Here is a 20,350-nt window from a genome sequence, read left to right as displayed (position 1 = left end):
GAATGTCCACGTACTATGTCTCGTGCACTTTTCACAACAGTTCTGTGGGTTCCCTGGGATAACGTTTGTGGATGAAGCTGAAGGCCCGCAGGAAGGCCGTCCCCATGCGTCGCCTCCAGTGGGGAGCAGGGCCTCACGCTCGGGTGCACCAGCCAGACTGGCTTCCAGCTTGGCGGCTGAATCAGGCCATCCGCGCAGTGACTTAACGGAATGTTTCCCGGTAGAGGGGAATGCTCAGGGTGACTTGAGAACAATTAGCTCTGCACGCTGACCCTGTACTTCTTAACTTTTCCTCACAGTTGACAACAAGGACAAACTGGAAAAGGCGTCTGGACTGAAAATTCTTCACGCTGGAAGCGGGTCGGTGAGTAGCGGAGGGTTGCCCTCCGAGATGCGCGTGGTTGGCAGCCAGGGGGCAGGCCCGCAGACAGGCCAGGTGACGGCATGCTGACTTAGGGGAGGCCAGTTGGCTGGTTCCTCGTGTGGCTTGAACACACCCGTTCGCGGTGCCCGGCTAATGTGACGCTGGTTTGAGTTGCCTTTGAACCCATCATAGGTCAGTTTTTCTCCCTGAGAAAAAACAGTCCTGCGTCAGGAAAACATTGCTATTCAGAGAACACATGCTTCCTTTTCAGAGGTTTTGTAATTGCTACATGCGTAGGCACGAGCCAGTGAGGGAGGTTCTTCTCTCCTCAGGGGAGTCGGCAGACTCGTTTGGGTTAGGGCGCCATGCACGCATGAAGGCTCTGTGGCATGACTTCGTCCAACAGCGGTGGTGCCCTCACGTGGCCTTGTTGGTTTCAGAGACAGGCACTTGACCAAATGCTCCATCAGCGATTAAAGCTGATGTCAGTCACCTCCAGGAAGCCGGGCCGATGCTTGCGTTCCCCGTCTTGGGGCAATTTAATGAATTGTAGGCAGAAGAGCGGACGTTGTTCCTCGCAGGAGTGGTATGTGGGCCCGCGTAAGGCAGCGCAGACCGAGACCAATCGTGCCATTGCGCTTGAGAGTTTAGATTTCACGGCACTCGGGATTACAGATAATTAGCTCTTACGGGGCAGCTTATTTATGAGTACTCCCTGCTCCCCAAGAGACATCTTGCGCAGAGCCACTCAGAGACGAGCTGCTTTCTTGGGGAATCTCCTATTCGGCAGCCAGAGTCCTGGCCCTTGAAGTAGGAACGTGCTTAATTAGTTGTTCTCCACAGCCTGGCTCCAGTGCTTCCTGAGCGGTAGGTGGGTAGGAATAGTCTTGCGGGGAATGCGGCCTGTGCCGTGCACTCTGTTGCAGGGATGTGGCGGGCGGAGTGCAGGGGGCCCGGCGGAAGCTTGTCAGCAAAGACCTGACAGGACCGAGACTCTGCTGGTTTGGTGCTCTCCCTGCCCACTGGCTGGGGCCAGAGCATGGAGGGTGCATCAGGCCGGGACATCCCACTCTGCCCCACTGCAGTGGGTGGTGGTCTTGGCAGGTAGTGAGCGCAGTGGGGGCGGGGAGGCCGGAGAGCGGCCGAAGCCCGGGGAAGGCGCGGTGGCCGGTGACAGAAAGGCCCCGACAGGGCTGCGGGTCGGAGTTGTGAGGGAAGGTTCTGGATGTGCTGCCCCCGCTTTCCTGTCCTGTCCCATCCTCGTCAGGTGGGAACCCCTTCTGGTGCCACGTGGTTCCCATGGCAGGTGGCCTGGGAGAGCGTCCCCAATGCTGCTGGCCAAGAAAGCTCTGGCTCCGCGAGTCCTCTGCCCACGAGGGTCCGTGGGCCACGTGGGAGGCCGGCTGCGCTGCCCCGGGGGTGTGTGCTGTGGGGCCGGCCCCCGAAGCCCCAGGGCTCCTCTTCCGAGGGAAACATGGCCTCTTTCGGGAAAAAGAGGACCCGCCAGGGCTGAGGCCACGGGCTGGCTGCCGTGGAGCGCGACCTTCCCAGAAGCGTGACAGCAAACACTGTCCTCCGTGAAACCTGAGCTGTGGCCTGTTGAGGACTCGGAGGGTCTGGGAGCTGCGACTTCATGTGTCCTCGCTCCTCCCCGCAGCCCCTGCCTCCCTCCCGCTGGTCTGCTCGCCTGTCCAAAGCCTCTGCCCCCGAGCTGTGAGGTGAGGCCCTCCTCCCCCAGGCTCCATTCTCCCCACAGGACTCCGTGTCCTCTGTTGTCCAAGGAGGTGCTTGCAGTCTCCACCTCGCAGGGTCACTGGCTCGCGGCCCCTCACAGCCGGCCCTGGCACCATCCGATGTCCACTTCCCACAAGGCCACTCTCCCAGGTTCTGCCCCCCCCCGGGGGGTGCACGTGGTCCTCCTGTGGACAAGAGCCCACGCCCAAGCCCGCCCCACACCCGGGGCCTGTGTGAAGCCGCAGACTTCTGAGAGCAAGTGTAACAGCCCCCTCACGTCACGTCTTTATTTCTTTATTCCTTTTGGAATCTGGAGATTACCCTTCCTTTTCTTTGGTCTTAGTTGTGTGTGGTTTTAAGTGGATGTATTTTCTTTAGTGTTTCCATGTGTCTACACTGAGAGGCGCCTACCCTGTGCAGTTTGGCACTCCACTCATTCATCCTAACGATATGCACTAAGCGCCTACTGTGTACCGGGCACTGTTTAAGGACCGGTCTCAGCAGCGAACAGAGAGACAAACCTCCCACCTGTGGAGCTCCCCTTTCCCTGGAAGCTGGGGTCCACTGAGGGTTAAGGTTCACCGTCTCCTCTCAAGACAAAGTGGCCTCGTCACCTGCATTGGGTTTTGTCGGAGGTGAGCAAGCCATCTCTGTCCGTTCCGGGTGACGAGCTTCACACCAAGGTCTGGAGAGCCTCACACCGTCGCTTTTTCTTGACCTACAAATGCGCTCACCCTCACCTCCCTGGACCTCCACCAGAATCACTACCTCTTTCATGCGTCCCCCCGTCCGTCCACAAATAGGGAGCACGGCTGCATGTTGTCTGGAACATCCATGCTTTAGTGTGAATATGTGTCTTCTTCCATGTGCCCCCCCCATTTCTGGGTTGCGGGCGTGTCTCCCTGGCTTTGCTATCCCCTCCTTGCCGACAGACTGCAAACTCAGTACCAGCAGACCACAGACAAACACTCAACACCACCAGACGGTCATGTCCAAGGATGCTCACTTGCCCAGAACACTGACTTTAAAGTTCTCCTTCCACGGCCGCCCCCAGGTGTTTGTGCACCATGCACCCGCCACCCTCAGTCTGTGGTCCTGACGTGCGCTGCACAGGGCAGAGCCCTGCGCCCTCCTGCGTCTGAACCGCCAGCTGGAATGAGTGTTTGGGTCTCCCCAGGTGTGAGAGGTACCGGCTCTGCCCTTGCTGGTTCCTGCAGTTTATACACCAGGCCCCCCTTCTCTGGCTCGCTACTGTCAGCAAACAAACCCACTGGGTATTTTCCATGTTGTTGAATAAAAACCCCTTGACACCAGATGGTATCTCTGACCCCAGATCCCTTCACAGCAAAACCCTTCATTCAACATTTGTGCGTACCCCCCACCCAGCACCGCACCCGATTGCTCCCGTCAGCCTGGTCAGGACTTGAAGGTCCCGCCCTCAGCGCCGTCTGATGCGTGGTTTTGCCACAAGGCCTGAGCTTCCTTGTCCTCGTGGCGGTCCAGCTGGTGTTTGAAACTCTGGCCATGCGGAGGGCCCTGCTCTGCCCCCGGGTCTCCGACTGCCCCCAGGTACAGTCTTTTCATTCACCTTGTACTGTCTCCCCAGGGCTCACTTATTCAAGAATGGTGACCCCAAATTTAGATCTCCAGACAGATGCGCTCACTGTGCCCCACTCGGCCCCGCATTTCTGCACTCGGAGGTCTGCACAAAGTGGGCAAAGCAGGACGCTTGATTTCCCTGCCAGCCCATCTCTGTCCCCAAGCATCCCTGTCGGTCACACCATACCATCTACGCACCGGATTGGGCCAACTCACGGAGACTTGAGTTGCACTTAGATTATTTGTGATGATGACTGTTCAGAAAATTGAAGGAATCGCCCTCTGCTCATTCTGGATGTCCACCCTTCTCACCCGGGTGGGGGGTCTGCCTCAGTGGATGGGCTGCTGGTGATGCGGTGGGTGGGGCGGCGGCCCTGGGTCCCGGGGTGGGGGTGGGGAAGGCCAGCAAGCCCACCATCACAGCGCTGGCTCCTTCCTTTCCACCCACCTGATCGTTTGCCCTTAGGTCCCCGATCGGAACCTGGACATGGGGGCTCACCTACCACACCCCCTGGGAGCCCCTCTGTCTTGTCAGCAGCCCCAGGGCTTCCTTGGTGCGCCAGGGGTTTGGAGACCAGCATGGCGGTATTCCCTCACCTGGAAGTTGACTGAGGTCGTTCTGGTGGGTTCCCCAGCCCAGGACCCCCGCGTCCCCCTGGACTTCTGCCAAACCCATCCACATTCAGAAGCCACTCTGGACAGAGGCTAGTAGATTGGGAGCCAGTTTTGGAAAGTGAAAATGGGAACAAAGGGGGCAAGTGGAGGTATTTCTAAAAAGCTAAGGATGTCTGTTTCTCTAATGTTAACTGCCTCACGCAGTGTTCAACCTGATTTTGACCATTCCGATTTTTTTGAAATGTATTTGATACGAGCATCCCCACTACTTCCTGAGTCTGCATGCGCAGTGGAGGGTGATTGCCAGGAGCTCGGCAGTCTCTCTCCCTGTCACTTATGACTCACGCATGTGGTGACAGAACGCAGCGTTAAAGCCCTCTAAGCCAAAGGGAACTATCTCAAAACAAAATGTAAGGAAATGAACAGCTTACAGTATACCCACACATTCCTAATAGATTGGGGGTATTTTGACGTATTTCAGGATCTGATTTCTGACATCTTGAAAGTTGTTTGCATTTTCTTCAAATTAATGAAGTCCTATTTCTTCCAAATATTATAATATTATAAGAAAAACTCAGATATTTAGAAGGAAGATAATCTAGGTGATTGTCAAAGGAGGGCAGACCCATGAGTCTAGCTCCCACAAGTGCATCTGAAATAAGAATTACTCTCTGATCTCTTGATGGCGTGATGAACATACAGCTGCATCTCAGTGGGGGAATAGCTGGCCCGCGAGGCTCAGAAACCCAGCGAGGGGACATAGGAGGCCGCACCCTTCACCACACAGCGGTCCTGGTTCAGACCGAGTGCCACGGGTCAGCCACAGGGCGGCTGCCCTGGGTGGTCATGAGCCCCCCGTCACCCGGCAGATTCATGGGGAAGAGGGATGGCCATCTGTTCGGATTCCAAAAAAAGGAAATCTTTCCATCTAGTGTAGGGAGGGGAAAGTTTTCCTCAAGCCTCCTAGGGTCCCTGGCTGGGTCCGACAGTTCAACCGACAAAGACAGATGAGCGGGAGAAGAGCACACAGATATCTTCAGTACAAGATGCACAGGACATGGGAGCATAAGGAGAGGAAGACCCAAGGAAACAGACCCCAGTCTTTTGTGCTGGATTTGATGCGGGGTGGACCGTCGTGGGGAACACGGCAGGTGAAGGAGTGTGCGGGAAGGGCAGTACGCGGGGAGACTGAGGGATCCTGCTCCATGTCACTCTGTCTAGGAGATACGGGCACTCCCTTCCTCTGGGTCCAGGGAGGGCACCTGTCTCATGAGGGTCTTGTGAGCTGCCTCAGGGAGAAGGGGTCGTCAGAGAGACCCTCCTGCTCTGGCACCATCTCTAACTCTGTCAGCTTGAGATCTTTCTATGTCAGGCACCATAGTTGGGGGAAGCGTGTCCTGAGCCCCATCCTCAGTGCAGTGTGATGTTAGGCATGCTTTTCTTTTCTTTTATTCTTTTCTATTTTATTTTATTTTATTTTATTTTGAGAGAGGAGTGGGGGTGGGGTAGGGAGGAACAGAGGGAGAGAGAATCTCAAGCAGACTCTGCTTTGAGTGCGGAGCCCGACGCAGGGCTCCATCTCACCACTCTGAGAGCACAGCCTGAGCCGAAATCAAGAGTCGGACCCTGAGCCGACTGCTCCACGCGGGCGCCCCTTGGTGTGGTTTTCATAAACGTCTTCCAAGGGACCTGGGGTGTGAGTGTCTTGTTTGAGTGAGGGTGCTGAGGGGTGGGCCCCACTCTCTGTGCTTCCCTTGTTTCCCTTCTCAGGCCCCTGGGCACGATTTTGTTCAAAGAAAGCATTCTGTGGCCAAGACTAGGTTGATCCCAAAAGTTCTTTAAAAGTCTGTGAATCGACGGTCTTGCTCCTACCCCTGGAATTCGTGGGCATTCTCCGCGTGATGGGCAGTGCTGTGCGGCATGACGGATGTTTGAGGTCTCAGTGCACCGCTGCCTGTGGACAGAGACCACGTCCAGGGGCCTCTGGGAGGCACATGCTCAGAGGCCCCGCTCCGGGGGTCCGGTCGGACCCAGGAGATGACTTGACACGGAGGGACCTTCATCCACAGTGTGAAGAGACCAGGAGGGTAAACTTCCCCAAGTCGGAGGTGGGGGAAGAGCTCCACAGGTGGGCGGGTGGAGGGGAAGCTGTCGTGTCGTCGCTGGCGCGGGGACCCGAGACTGAGGCTGGCTCAGTGCGTGTGCAGTTTTGTGTCACTGTATCTCTGATACCACTCTTTGCAATTTTAACTAAGAAAAGACATGCGACCAAAGTATGGGAGTCCACGTTCACGCGTACAAATATGCGAGGACCCGGGAGGAAACCCCACCGCGTGTGAACGCCCCAGGCTCCTGACCTCTGGACCCTGCAGACTGCTGTAGGGAATATGCTGCAAACAGCTCAAGAGTCATGTATTTGTGGACATTTTCCGTGGCTCCATGTCGTGCACAGGGAGGATATCAAGAGTCATTTAAAATATCGCTGGTGTTTGGGGCGCCTGGGTGGCTCAGTCGGTTAAGCGTCTGCCTTCGGCTCAGGTCATGATCCCAGGGCCGTGGGATCGAGTCCCGCATCGGGCTCCCTGCTCAGCGGGGAGTCTGCTTCTCCCTCTGACCCTCTTCCCTCTCGTGCTCTCTCTCTCTCTCTCATTCTCTCTCTCTCAAATAAATAAATAAAATCTTTAAAAAAAATTAAAAAATAAAATATCGCTGGTGTTTGGATCAAGGCACATACTTGAAATCCAAGGGGAAGAGCACTGGCTGTGGGTGTGTGGAGGAGGCCGGGAGGGCGGACGGCGGGCTCTGACCGGAGGCTGGGGAGCCTAACGTGGAGTGGTGGGCGCTCGTCCGTGGGTGAGGATGGGGGCCGTCAGAACGCAGCAGCGGACTCCAGTCTCTGAGACAAAGGACGGTAGCACGTGAGGGATGGCGGGAGGAGGTGGGGATTCAGGGTGGATGGGGCCCTCGGGCAGAGACTGTGAGTTCAGTTTGAGATGCTGGTCTTGTGTTTTGGAGGGTCCATGATATATTCCTCGGCTGGCGTGGCCTCCCGTGGCTCCCCCTTGGCTCCTCTCCGCCAGCCCTGAGGCTGGCACGGGGACACCGACCGTCACGGGCCCCCCGAGAGCCCAGGGCTAACCTCGGAACCTCTCTGCAGAAACACACGCACACCCCCCAATGCACGCCAGCTCGGTCCCAGGGAATGCGTGGCGTCCCTGCCCTGTTCCCATCCGGTGACCCAGAAGCCATGGCCGAATGTCTGCCGGGGCTCCGGGTGCGCTGGAGAGATCTGGGCCCTTCACAGTTGCCCTCGGGTTGGGTTATTCTAATCTGCATTTCGAGATGGAGAAAATGGAACTTTTTTCCTCCTAGATGCAAAAAGTGCATTGGTCCTGAGGGAAGCCTGTTTTCTGGTAAACGTTCTCCATTTGTGTTTGACATGGGAGCTCTGCATGGAAATACTGGCAGGGCCTGCCCAGTGGCCCCCAGATGAGGTGTTCCGAGTTTCACTGGACAGGCCACTGGAGTTTCCGTGGCTTCCCCCCGCCACGCAGTCCTCACTGCCGCTCCCCATCCTGTGTTCTTCTTTCTCAAAAGTGGAGAAAATCACACAGAAGTGTGTTCGATAGAATTAATGGCACTCGACATACTGACAAATACGAGTTTATTATGAAACAACATCTCTTCCTTCTGAAATGCTATATAAAGTACCACATCGTGTGGGCCACAAATGTCTTTTCAATACTTTTTGTGATTTAAAGGCAGGAGAGGCGCCATGTGATGTGGCAGTTGCTATAGCGACAAATTCAATTTTTATTCAATATCAGCGTAAATAGTCATGTAAGATGAAATAAGGAAGTTTGCCTGTGGCTCCTCCCCTCCGCCCTCCCCTCCCCCCTCCCTTCCCCCTCCCCCTCCCCTCCTCGTGCCCTCAGCTGCATTTCTGTGGAGGCCTGCCTGGCACGGGTCTCCTCACAGGCTGTTGTCTAGGCCGGGACTGGACGGTGTCCCCGTAAGAAGTGGGGGTCCGTCTCAATAAAGTGTAAGATTGTCCCTGTAGCTTCCTCCACAGAACTGGTTAGTGCGGCCTCAGAAGTTAATTCTCATTTAAAAAACTAAACTCTAGATACACTCCTGTCAGCCCTCAGAAGGTAATAGTTCAGAAACCCTTTTTAAGGCTCAATGGTAAGAACTGGAATTGCTTGAAAGAGAGTGAAGAAGACCGGAGGGAACTTCCACCAACCCAAACCTTGTCCGGCTCCTCACAGCACAGCCCCCCGGCCGCAGTCACGCGCAGCTCAAGAAGACCAAACGAGAGGCCACGGGATGGGGCGCCCGTGGGGTCCGGCCGGGCGGTCCCACTCCCAAGCCCGGCTCTTAGTCCCTAAGTGGCGCCGCACCAGCCTGAAACCCGGAGGCCCCGGGTCCTGCCTTCAGGTGAAAGGGACCTAGTGGCCCCTGCCGCGCGGGCCCGCGTCCCCTGTGGGACGGCCCCACAGCAGGCTTCTTGTCCCCAAAGACAGACCAGCGTCCACCTGAGATCCCACAGCGGCTGCGGCCGAGCCCCCGGCTCCTGCCCGGGTTCCGGGAGGACATGGACGAAGAGCGGTGCCTTCGTGTGCTGGGGAGCCTGCACTGCAGACCAGTGGCCCAGACCCCAGAAGCGAGTCCCCTGGCTCTGGGGTCCTGCTCTCGGCGCGGTGGTCCCGCATTGGTGGTGAGGGCAGATGCTTTTCAGGCTCTGTCCGTGGCCGGTGGGTCGCCGGCTCCTCCCACACCTGCTGTCTGCCTGCACGTCTGTGTTCATGTCCCGATGTCCCCTTTTCACAAGGACACGCCGCTCACACTGCAAGAGGACCTCCGGAAGGACCCTGTCTCCAGATAAGGTCCCACCGTCACATACTGGGGGTTAGGACTCCAGCATATCATTTGGGGGGGGGGACAGGTCAGCCCACGACAACTGGTCATCTCCCCTCCCCACTGCACTCAAGAGCTCGGGTTTTAGAAAGCTGCTTCCGGCTGGGGGTCCTGAGGTCGGGAGGGGTGGAGGAGCTGCTCGGGCCGGCAGACATTCCGCGACCCCAAGGCAGCCCGCGAGTGAAGCGTGCCGACCCCTCCGGCCCGTCTCTCCCCATGGCATCCGTCAGAGCGGAGCGGAGCGATGTGATGTCATGTCTGTCCCCCGTAACCGTGCACTCAGCAGTAACTCCACGTGTCTCAGTCATGCCCGTGTCTCCAGCACCCCGCACGAGGCCTGACATATGGCAGAAACTCAATACACACACGTTGAAACTAATTCAGTCGTGAGCCCCGGCTGCAGGGTGGACGCCCCTGCCGCTCCCTTCTCCGTGGATCAGACCGCCTGACCCGAGGCTTTGAGACCTCCGTGGAAAATCTGTGACTCCGTAACTGTGTTGTGTGCACTTTGTCCGTTGTCCCTGAGGACCCTCTGTAACACCACAGCTCCCAGTCCTGCTGAACGCGGCTTCATCTCCATGACAACTGATTTGAATACCTCTCCTCTGTGCTTCATCCAGGACTTGTTCTTTTTTAAAAAGGATCTTTTCATCGCATGAAATAATTAGTGATCAATATAACACCAAATATAATCAAATGCTAAGTTTAAAACACTTCTGTGGAAACAGGCCGTCGATGCAGTTGTTGTCAAGTTCGGCAGAGGTAAATGCGACCTCAGGTTTTCTGTGTACCAGCATGTGTGCACATCTGTCCTGCAGGAAGGGAGCGGATCCCTCCCGCTGCCATTCCCCTGGAGCAGGGCCTGCGTCTGCAGGGTGCCTCCCCCCAGCAGTAAATGCATGAACCCGCATCAAAGGACAGCGATTGCAGGTGGGCGATGTGGCTGCTGCTGGATGGGGGCTCTGGCAGGTCCCCTGGGGCGGCAGGATGCACCCCTCCCTCTCCCTTTCCCTGGGCTCCTGGGCCGAGTGCAGCGGCCGTCCACACCAGCCTCCGCAGCTCCACGCCAGGCCCCAAAATCCATCATGGGGGCCCCACGGTCCTCCAATGTCTCAGCGTCCTCATTGTAAACCTCATTAATAAGCCCTGGCACCCCACGTACCCCAGATGGGGCAGCCCCACAGCCAGTCAGCAGGACTGGACTTCCGACGTGCCCTTGTCCTGCATGGGTCCCAGGGTGGGCAGACACGTCCTGCTGCCCACTGGTCTCTTGCCCGGATTGTGACCACCAGCAGCCTGGCTGTCAGGGTCCCGGAGCCACTGTAACAGGGTGCAGACACTGGGGGTTTAAGACACAGGAATTGATCTCCCCCCGTTCCGGAGGCCAGACCCACGGTCCCGGGGCAGGCAGGGCTGGGCCCCTCTGAATGCTCCAGGAGAGGGTCCTCCCTGCCTCTGCCTCTGCCAGTTCCTGGTATTGCTGGCCGTCCTTGGAGGCCGCTGGCTCAGGGACCCATCTCTCCAGCCTTGCCCCTGAGCTCCCTTCTCCCCTGTGTGTCTGTTCTTACGAGGACATCTGTCATGGTGGACTGAAGCCCACCCCACCCAGTAGGACCTCATCTTAATTTGATCCTGTCTCCAAAGACCTGATTTCCAAATAAGGCCTGACCCACAGGTAGAGAGAGTTGGAAATTGCACATACATTTTGGGGGACACAAATTCAATCCACAGAACCCTAAAATCACGGGTGCCCTCCATCTTCTGGACTCAAGGTCCCAGTATTGATCATTGACTGACCTACAACTGAATTGTTCTCCTTTTGGGAAGGGGATATAGTAGTTTGCCCATCTGATTGTATGAACAGAGTTAGCCTCTCCAGCCAGATCCGTTTCTCTGTTCATAATCTAGTTTGACCCCCCAGGCCTCACACACACACACACACACACACACACACACACACACACACACCCCTGTCTGCCGGTGCTGATAGAACTGAGGAGAACCAGTATCCAGATCTGGGAGTGGGGTCCTCATGGATCACGCCTGTCCTGTGGAACTTCCCGGAGGGAAAAATACGCGGACATGTCTCCCTTACAGAGCCCTCTGAGAATTCTGTATTTTCAGGTGAACATGAACAGTAAATCTAATGTTATTTTTATTAAATTAGCTAATTCTTATTGTATTGTCATATTAAGTTATTTTTTCTCATCAAGATTCTTAAAAGTTAAAATCTCATTTGTTTCACCCCTAAGGCCCATGACACCCACTGTACTCTGTGATACGAAATAATTTTTAAGTGGAAGGTAGGTTAAGTGCATATGTAAAATTTTCACCTGCAAAGTCCATGAGTTACAAGTGCAAAATCCTAATTTTCCAAATTCTGAGCACGCTACCCCTCCTAGGGACTGGGAAAAGCCTATGGGTAAGTCCTGGGAGTGTGGGCAAGGGTTGACAGGTAGAACTTGGCTTCGGTATCCTCCAGGTGTGTCCTTGTTGCCAACCAGACATTCTTCTTCCCCACCAGCCCAGAAGCCCTCGTGGAGGCTGGCACAGAGCCCGCTGTGCAATAACTGGGCAAATAACCGGGGGTGGAGGAGGGAGGGGTGCGTCCTGCTGCTCCCATAGGACCCTGCAGCTCCCTGGATGCTGGACACAGGCCCCAGCCCCGGCCTGAGGGCTGCTCTCCCCATTTGCATAACATGCGTTCTAATCACGTGTTAGGGAATCCTCAGAACAGCAGGTGCACACAGACCCCCTTGCCTGGGGCGGTAGCACCAAGCTACTCCGAAGGGGGCGGTGAGGGCCCTGGGCAGCAGGACACTGGCAAGTCTTCATCTGTTTGCATGCACAGAACTTCACCTTTTATTTCTGTGCAACAAAAGTCCTGCTTAACAGGCTACTTAGGCTTCTGCGTGCACAGACCTCTTTATGGAATTACAGCTCTGTTTTTCTTAATGAGAGCGTAAAGCAAAAAGATAGTTCTTAGGAAGTAACTTTCTTCCTTTGACAAGCACTTGGACTTAATGCTACACTAAAAATATAAAGGTCTTTCCTCTCTTGCGTGATCATGCCACACTCTGCAATCACAGGGGGTGCACCTCGAACGTCTGACAGAAACCAGAGGCATTGTCTCCACGCCAACTCCATTAGTTTCCTACAACAACCTCAACAGCACCACACTTGGGGTTCCTTAAACAGCTGACGTTCACTGTCTCACGCCCAGGGGGCCGGAAGTCTGGGATCCAGGCGTGGTCGGGGTTGGTTTGCTTTGAGGCCTCTCTCCTTTGCCGTGTGGATGGCCGTCTCCTCCCCGTGTCCTCCCCTGGTCCTCCTCTGGGTGTGTCTGTCCTGATCCCTTCTCATTAAGGACGCCGGTCAGCTTGGATCCGTGCCCACCCTAGGACCTCATTCTGACTTCGTCATCTCTGTAAAGGCCCCATCTCCACATACAGTCACATTCCGAGGTCCTGGCAATAAGGGTTCAACATGTGGATGGGGGTTCCAGCTCAGCCCATAACACTGACCCATGGTCAAACCTGTCTTGTTAGTGTCTGATTAAACTTTGGGTTACTTTTGCATATTAGTTCCAAAAGGTAGTGTTGAGAAAAGCTAACGTCCAAAAATATATATGTGCTATGTTCCTAGACCATGTTGAACAATTAGTGGAAAAGTAAAACATTCTACCAAACGAGGAGGGAGGTAAAAAAATAACAGAGTGCATTTTTAGAAACATAATGGGATAGTTTTGTGCACAAGCCCTTCAAATCCATGGTTTGATCTGACATCCAGCCATAGCAATTAAGTAAAAATGACCACATGGTCCAAATAAATTAAGTCTCACCAGTGGTGGTGTTGAGGTGGGAAGACCCAGCCATCCTAGGCAGCAGGGGAGGCTTGGCCGTGTGTGAATAACCCACCAGGGCTCTTCCCTCCAGCGACAGTGGCGGCCAGCGCCAGGGGTAGACACACGGGGGGCCCCCGAAAAAATTCTTGACGTTGAAACGATGTAAATTGTGTTGCAATTTTATTTCTTTGGCATAGGGTTGTCTGTTTCTTTGTGGCTTATTTACCGATGGAAGCCTTTTCATTTTGGTGTGCAGCAGGTAGAGTAATGAATTTATTTTAGAAATGTCAGTGATGTTTTATGATGCTGCCTTCGGCAGCAACATAAAAGGGACTGATTGTGAAACTGCTAATTTACAGATCTTCTCTAAGTGAATGCAAACAAATTCTGGTCCTCAAAGCCCTGCTAATATACAATGTTCAATTTTTAATTTCCAGTCCATCTTAGATTATGGGGATGAAAAACAATATTTAATCCCTCGTTAACACATGAATAAGCGGAAGCTGTCATTTTCAACCAGACAATAACAGGATTATCTCAAGAACTGTCAGTTTATGTGAAAACATTATGTTGCCCAAATTTTCATAAAAATTAGCAGTGGATAATATTCAAGATCAGAGCCATGGAAAGAGGAAAGTCTGCATTCATGGTAATAAATATTCATATTTGTCTGCTCAGGAGATGAAAATCTAATCAAGGGGCTATTGATGCGCTGGCTTTTTTTTTTTTTAACCAAGACGTTTCATCTAAATTGGGTTTGATATGGAAATGAGTCTCACTAGAGTCCTCCAGGCCGTGAGCATGCGGGGATCACGGGGTGGGGTGTCCACCGGGTCAGGTGCTGCCCTGATTCGCTGTCTCAGGCCAGCATCTCCTTAACTCGGGGTCCGGGGCGTTTAACGAGATGGAGGGTTTTGGACCCTCCCTCTCTTTTTTAAGAAAAACACAGCATAATTTCATGCCAGGTGACTCCTAGCTACTGCAGGGTTAAAATCATCTGTGTTTTTGCTTTTGTTGACAATTACCATAAATCAGAAGACACTCTGCATGAAGCTTAATGAAATATGTATGATTTTAAAAAGAAGAGATAGTAGATGCAGGATGTTGTTGTGCGTGCGTGTGTGCGTGAGTGCACGTGTGTGTGTGAGGGTTCCCGATATTTTCTTGAAGGCTCCATTTTCCCCTGCACATCAACAAGCATTTGAAAACATTGAATTAAACAGGCATATTCATTAGTAAACACCGTGCAGTTTGATCCCATCAAGAGATCCCATCTCTGGTCCTATCAAGGTGCCCTGTCTTCACCATGTTGGAGTGTTCCGGGCCACTAGGAAACCCCCCGGCACTCAGGGGTCTCCCTTAGGACACAGGCGGCCACGTTTAGCAGGACCTTTTCTAGCTCACCCATAAATTCCTAGAGAGCAGGAACAAGATATGCTGTTTCATCCTTAGCAAAGGACCGAATGTAGCCCTTTAGCATGCCAGTGACGGGATAGCCACGTGGCTTCATTGTATATCAAAATGTGCCCGGCTTACAGAAACAGGATTTTCCTTAGATCACTGTAGTTATGTTAGAGAGCAGAATATTTGTATTAATGTATATTTTAAAATGATGACCCTGGCGTATATTTTCCATTCACTTTTACCCCCTCGCTCAATTGGAGCTGATTATGGGATGGTCTGGTTATTTTGGAGGAACACAGAGAAAATGTGGTTTCTCAGGACAGTGTTTTCTGGACAGAAATCTCCTTGCACAGCTCCTACTGGGCCAGGAAGGACTCAAAAAACCTTTCCTTCGTGCATGTTGCTCGGTGCCGTGTGTGTCCCTCACATCGAGGTCTAAGCCTGACAAGAGCTGTGTCCTGTTTCCCTCCTGCCCTGTCAAGACTTCAGGTTTGCCGTTGGGTCCAGAGACAGTTCCTTCCTCAGCAGGCGTGGAGGCAGGAGGAGAAGGAGCACACTCAGGTCTGCTGGGCTCACCTGGGGTTTGTCCGTGTCCCTGCATGGATAGGGAAATCGTGAGGCTCTTTCAGGAGCAAACATGCCTCCTGGAAGTCAGGTTGGTGTATTCCCTGCCAGCCACTGTCGTCCTCTGGGGTCCCTGGAGTATAGGCTCCACACGTACCTGTGTAGACGCTGCCCCTCGGGTACTGTGCCTGACTTTCCTCCTGAGACCCTCCTCCACCCGAGGACCCAGAATGTGGGGAGGAGTGGAGCCTGCACCATAGAGCACCCCTGTGCGCTCCACCCGCAGCCTCTCCTCGCACCGACCTGCCCGGTGTGACCACGGTCTTCACTGCCCATGAGCTGCACCCCTTGTCCCCGGCTGTCGAGTGCTGTGCTGGCATCTGCAGTCCCGTGTTAGTCACAGAAGGAGTAGTTCGTCCTGAGAGAAGCAGGACCAACAGACGGCTGTACGTAGAGACAGAGGGAGAGAGAGGGAAGTGTATAATGAACTGGCCCACCATTTATGGACACGCCGGCAAGTCCCACCACCTGCCGTCTGCAAGCTGCAGGCCCAGGGAGCGCAAAGCCCCACCCAGAGTCCAAAGCCCCAAGAGCCAGGAGCAGGAGAAGATGCATATGCCAGGTCAGGCAGAGAGCAAATTCAGCCTTCCTCCGCCTCTGTGTTCTGTTCAGACGCTTGGTTCAACTGCTAATGTAGGGACAGCGCACAGATGCCCCGGACGTTTCGCCAGCCACCCACACCCCTCGGCCCCATCGCGTTGACCGTCACAACCTCCTAAAGCTGCTTTTCCCATGGCCACCTGTCGCTAGAGCGTCTCTTCCTTCTCCACCGATGGAGAATGGCGGTTTTCAGGGTCGGGGTTGGACAGGAATTCCATCCTTGCTGGTTAGGTTTCCACCGCTGTGTGAGTGTGAGGGGACGTCCTCGTGGGGTCAGGAGTGAGAGTGCTGGTCACCCCCAGCCCCCTGTGATGTCCTGGTCTACCTTCTCCTGGCGGTGGACACCTGCTCACCAGGGCTGCAAGCGCCCAGGTGTCCGTGTTTCTGCAGACACTTTCTCCCCCCGCCCGCGGCCCCGCTCCTGGCAGCGCAGGGCTGAGGGCAAGGCTTGTCCTGCGGAGGAGGCCACTCACCAGGCACGGGCATCAGCAGGAGGATGAGGGATGGGAGCTCCAGGGTCCCGTAGCCGTGTGTGGAGTGGAACCTCCAGGGGCTGTGGTCTAGTGAAGGAGAATTAAAGTAAATAAATATTTAAGTTAAATAACTGGGATTATCTGCCGTGTAGCTAATACCAATTCTGTGTTTTCAAGGAAAGGGGTAATTGGCCACCGCAGAAAAGTGTTAGGCTTTAGAAACACTCACGAAGTAACATGTGGTGACGGTCTGTCCCGGGACCACGACTTGTGAACCGTTTCCTCGGTGCTGAGAATTGGGTTTCCAGCGCCGATTCTGCCCTCAGCCCGCGCGGTGCCCTCAGAAGCCGCGGCATGAGGGATATCCCGCAGGACTGTCCCCGGAGCTCACGTGGGCCCTCGTCCATGCAGCCCGGCTCGTTGGGGGGAGGGGTGTCTGTGGGTGAGCAGCGGGACCGGGAGGCAGGGCGAGCGTGGGTGGACGTGGACGTTAGTGATCAGGAGACGGGATCTGTCGAATGGAACGTCGTAAGTGCTTCCCCAGACAGACAAGCCGCCAGAAGAACTTGCTTCAGTTTGCCACAGTGTGGTCCCGGCCACACGGCCACCAGACTCTGCCAAAAAACCCCGGGAGTGCGCCGTCCCTCCTTGGGGGGTCCAGGCAGGGTGGGATCCCTTGACCCCCTGGGATGGCTGAGATGGCTGGCGCGCTGCAACCACTAGGGGTTACACTTACATCTCCTACCCCGCATGAGGGGTCCCCCATGCAGGGGCTGCACCTCCACGGGTTGGCAGGAGTTTGCCGGGACTGACAGGCGGTGCCACGGGAAAGACGTGCTGACACGGAAGGAACTCACAAACCGCCAGTCTCTGGGAAAGCATGTTTGGGAGGCCCCATGTTCCAGAACCCCTGGGCAGCGGCTCTCAACTCAAGTTCCCGTCACCCCACCAGAAGGATGGCGCCCGACCTCGAGCAAGGTTATCCGAAATTGCTGACAGGGATCTTCCCATTTTCTGCTGTAAATACTTGAAGCCAAAAGGAAGGAAGCAACCTCTCTCTGGCCCATGGAAGCCTGTAAACTTTCTGGTTTCCTCTCGTTTGAGGAACTAGGGATTCGCCATGGGCTCCTGGGTGAGCAGACCACACCCATCACCAGCCTCCCGGGTAAAACCCCATAACCAAGCTCCCTGTCTCCAAGATGGATGAATTGAGTGATTGTTCTATTGCAGGGACCCTGCCCTTGGCAGGAGGATTTCCTGCAGGTTTTTCCTACTTATCTGTGTATGTGTGTGCTTGTGAGAGCATGTGTGCACATTTGTGCATTAGCCTGTGAGCATGTGTGCACAAGCCTGTGTGCATGTGTGTGTAAGCACCTGAGCATGAGCCTATGAGCATGTGTGCATGAGTGCGTGTGTGCATGAGTGTGAGTGTATGAGCATGTGTGCATGAGCCTGTGAGCACACGTTTGAGTGTGTGTGCATTACATAAGAGTGTGTTACTTTACTTCTGTGCACATACCCCAGCTGCTGCTGGCCAACTCAGACAGTGCCACCTTCTGTACCTTTCTCCCTGTCTCCTAGACCCCAGACGCATCTGTGGGTGAGTCAGGAAGCTTCCAAGGCAAAGATGGGGCCTCCCTGAAAGAAGAGAATTGTGAATGTATCAGCTGCAGGAAGGACACTCCAGGTGGAGGGCCGGGCGAGGAGCAGTGGAGTAAGGAGTGGGTGCTGGGAGTGAGTGTGGGAAGAGAGGACACAGCGGTGCCCAGAAGGCAGGAGGTGGTAGTCAGTTTGAGGAGAGAGTGAAGTGCAGGACATCGTCCACTGACCGAAAGCCCACATGAGGCGGAAAGGTAGTTGGGGGCTTTGGCTTCAGGGTGGAGGGTGGTAATGTGTTCGTGACAATGGGAGTCATGAGTCTTGCTGGGGGCAAGGGGCAGTAACCTGCTGGCTGTGCTAAAGGCCAGGGAGGAAAGAAGCAGCCTGCAGACTGCTGTGGGCCATTCCAGTACCTTCCAAAGGAGCCAGTGTGGGGCTGGAGTGTGCAGGGGCGGCCCTCACCCACCTGTCAGCTGTCAGATGGGGGCACGGTCTGAAGGTGAGGGATGGATTTCGAGGAGTGGATGCCTTAGTCCACCCATTGCCCCCCCTCCAGTGCCTCCAGAATGGTCTCAGGCTGCTGAGGATCCTGGAATTTTATGGAAGTTTGGGGGGGGGGCACCCAGAGTAGCCAAAACCATGAGGAACAAGAAACACCTTTGATGGACTTGCAGCCATACTAGTGGCCCCCTGCTCAGCGCTTCTCTCTGGAAGCCACCCCCCACGCAGTCCTTCTCTCCCAGAGGCACCTGATGGATTTCTTGATCAATATCATTCAGAGAGCTAAGCTCTCCCAATACCCTAAACCAGGGCTTTTGTACATCCAAAGACACCACCCCTGAGGGAGCTCTGCAAAAGGAACCCACTTCTCCAGGCCTCCTAACGGTAGACAGAGTGCAAAAGCCCCTGGTGGTGCTCTTGTCTTCAGTACACGCTGGATCAAGCCTTGGGATTTTAAGGTGAAATGAACAAAATAGGAGGGTATTTCCCTGTCCAGAGTAAGCCCCTAGGGGGTCAGGGTCAGTTGGTCTGTGTTTCCTTCTTTCTACATATTAATTCACTCAACACTTGCTATTAGGTAGAAGTACATGAAACATATTTTTAGGTCAAAAGTGGTCAAACCTTGGCAATTCCATGTGGTTCAACCTTAGGAAGCATGCCTGGAATTGGGCCCTGGGGCACAGCAAGCAGGACAAGTCCTGTGAGTGGAGGCAGACGGGGAATTCTGGGCTGGAGGCGAGTCATCAGGTGGTAGGATGGTGAATCTTCCCGCAGGGAGCTGAGGGCCTAGAAGCACAAAGAGGAGAGGCTTGGCCAGGAGGCGAGGCATGGGCACATTGACCTTCCTGACTCCTGCAGGTGGGTCAGGCAGGATCCTGGATCCTGACAGATATTTGGTGAGCGTGGCTATCCTGTGTCCCCTACTGGCTGGTCAGCCTACGGGAGGAGGACATCTTGCCCTTTGTTCCACAGGGTCTCTGATTTGGGAGGGCTGAGGCAGAGCCTAAGCAAGTGCTCTTCCAAAAGAAGAAGATGCTGTGGCCTGGGACCCCACTTTGAGAACCCCTGCTCTAAACATCTGGGTCTTTCCTGGTGAGACAGAGGGAAACTGGTACCTAATTCATAGGTAACTTTGGGGGCTGGGAGCCCAGCTTCCTCCTAAGGGCACTTGTGTCCAGTGATGTCTGTATGTAGGCAGGGGTACCCCATGTGGCACATAAGAGAACAGCCCCTGTTTGCACTGAAAGAGCCCCCAGGTGGGGGGCATTCTCAGAGCCCAGGCTGACCCATCCCCCGCGTGCAGCATCAGCTGAGCACAATGGCTCATCCATCTGCAGGGCCTCACGGAGACGTAAAGCATTCTAGGAGGAGGTGGGATGTGCTATGGGGCTGTCACCCACCACAAAGGCTCTTCCGAGGGCACATAGCACCACTCAGAGGAGGGAGGGGGGTGTGCAGGTGAGTGGCAGGTGCTCTGCAGAGCCTCACTGCCAGTCCTCAGCCCCTGGAGCTGGGGCCTTGACCAACTCACCCCATTTTCTCCACCTGCCTTTTTCTGAGTTTATCCAATACTTAGAGCTGTGGTCTAGATTTAGGGTGAGTTTGTCTGCTAACTAAGGGAAAATGTAAGCTTTGTATTTACTTTGTTACTAAGTGTGGCCGCGGAATTCTCCTATCAGATGAAATAGTTCACAAGATTCTATATGCAAAAGAGATGAAGGAAGAGACCGAGGACCTGCTCCAGCAGAGGCTCGGAGGCCCTTCTCAGACCTTCTGTGCATCGAGGAGGCATGGTAGGCACTAGGAATACATTGGGGGCTCCAGCAAAGTGGGGTTGCAGGAAACGTTTGTAGAAACAACTGACTATTTCAATAGAAAACCATCCTGGCATCAAGGGAAAAGCCAGAGCTTTGACTTTTTTATACTAATTTTAAAACCGAATACCTATACATTTTGAATTATGTATGATAGGGTGGTTAGGGGATGTGGGAAAGTCTGTAAGCTCTATTTCAGAGGCTTTTATGAATCCTATTTTGACCCTACATGGAGCCTAGTCTAAAAATGGCTGCTGTGGTG

The 20,350-nt window shown here is 54.5% G+C and overlaps 1 protein-coding gene across 2 annotated transcripts in view; it reads left to right on the top strand.

The window, feature by feature from the left end:
- PTPRN2 (protein tyrosine phosphatase receptor type N2) overlaps positions 1–20,350 on the top strand; it is an 812,882-nt gene that overhangs the window by 543,875 nt on the left and 248,657 nt on the right. For both annotated transcript variants that reach the window (XM_088018277.1, XM_028092397.2), the window contains one exon: positions 300–364. In XM_088018277.1, the coding sequence (XP_087874403.1) occupies positions 300–364 (65 nt within the window). The remainder of the gene's footprint in view (positions 1–299; positions 365–20,350) is intronic.

Source organism: Eumetopias jubatus, unplaced genomic scaffold (genome assembly GCF_037043125.1).
Source record: "Eumetopias jubatus isolate StellerSeaLion01/CBP00866 unplaced genomic scaffold, mEumJub1_p1.0 scaffold_14, whole genome shotgun sequence".
Classification (NCBI taxonomy): Eukaryota; Metazoa; Chordata; class Mammalia; order Carnivora; family Otariidae; genus Eumetopias; species Eumetopias jubatus.
Note: the sequence above shows the minus strand (reverse complement) of the source record. Positions and strands in the feature narration are given on the sequence as shown.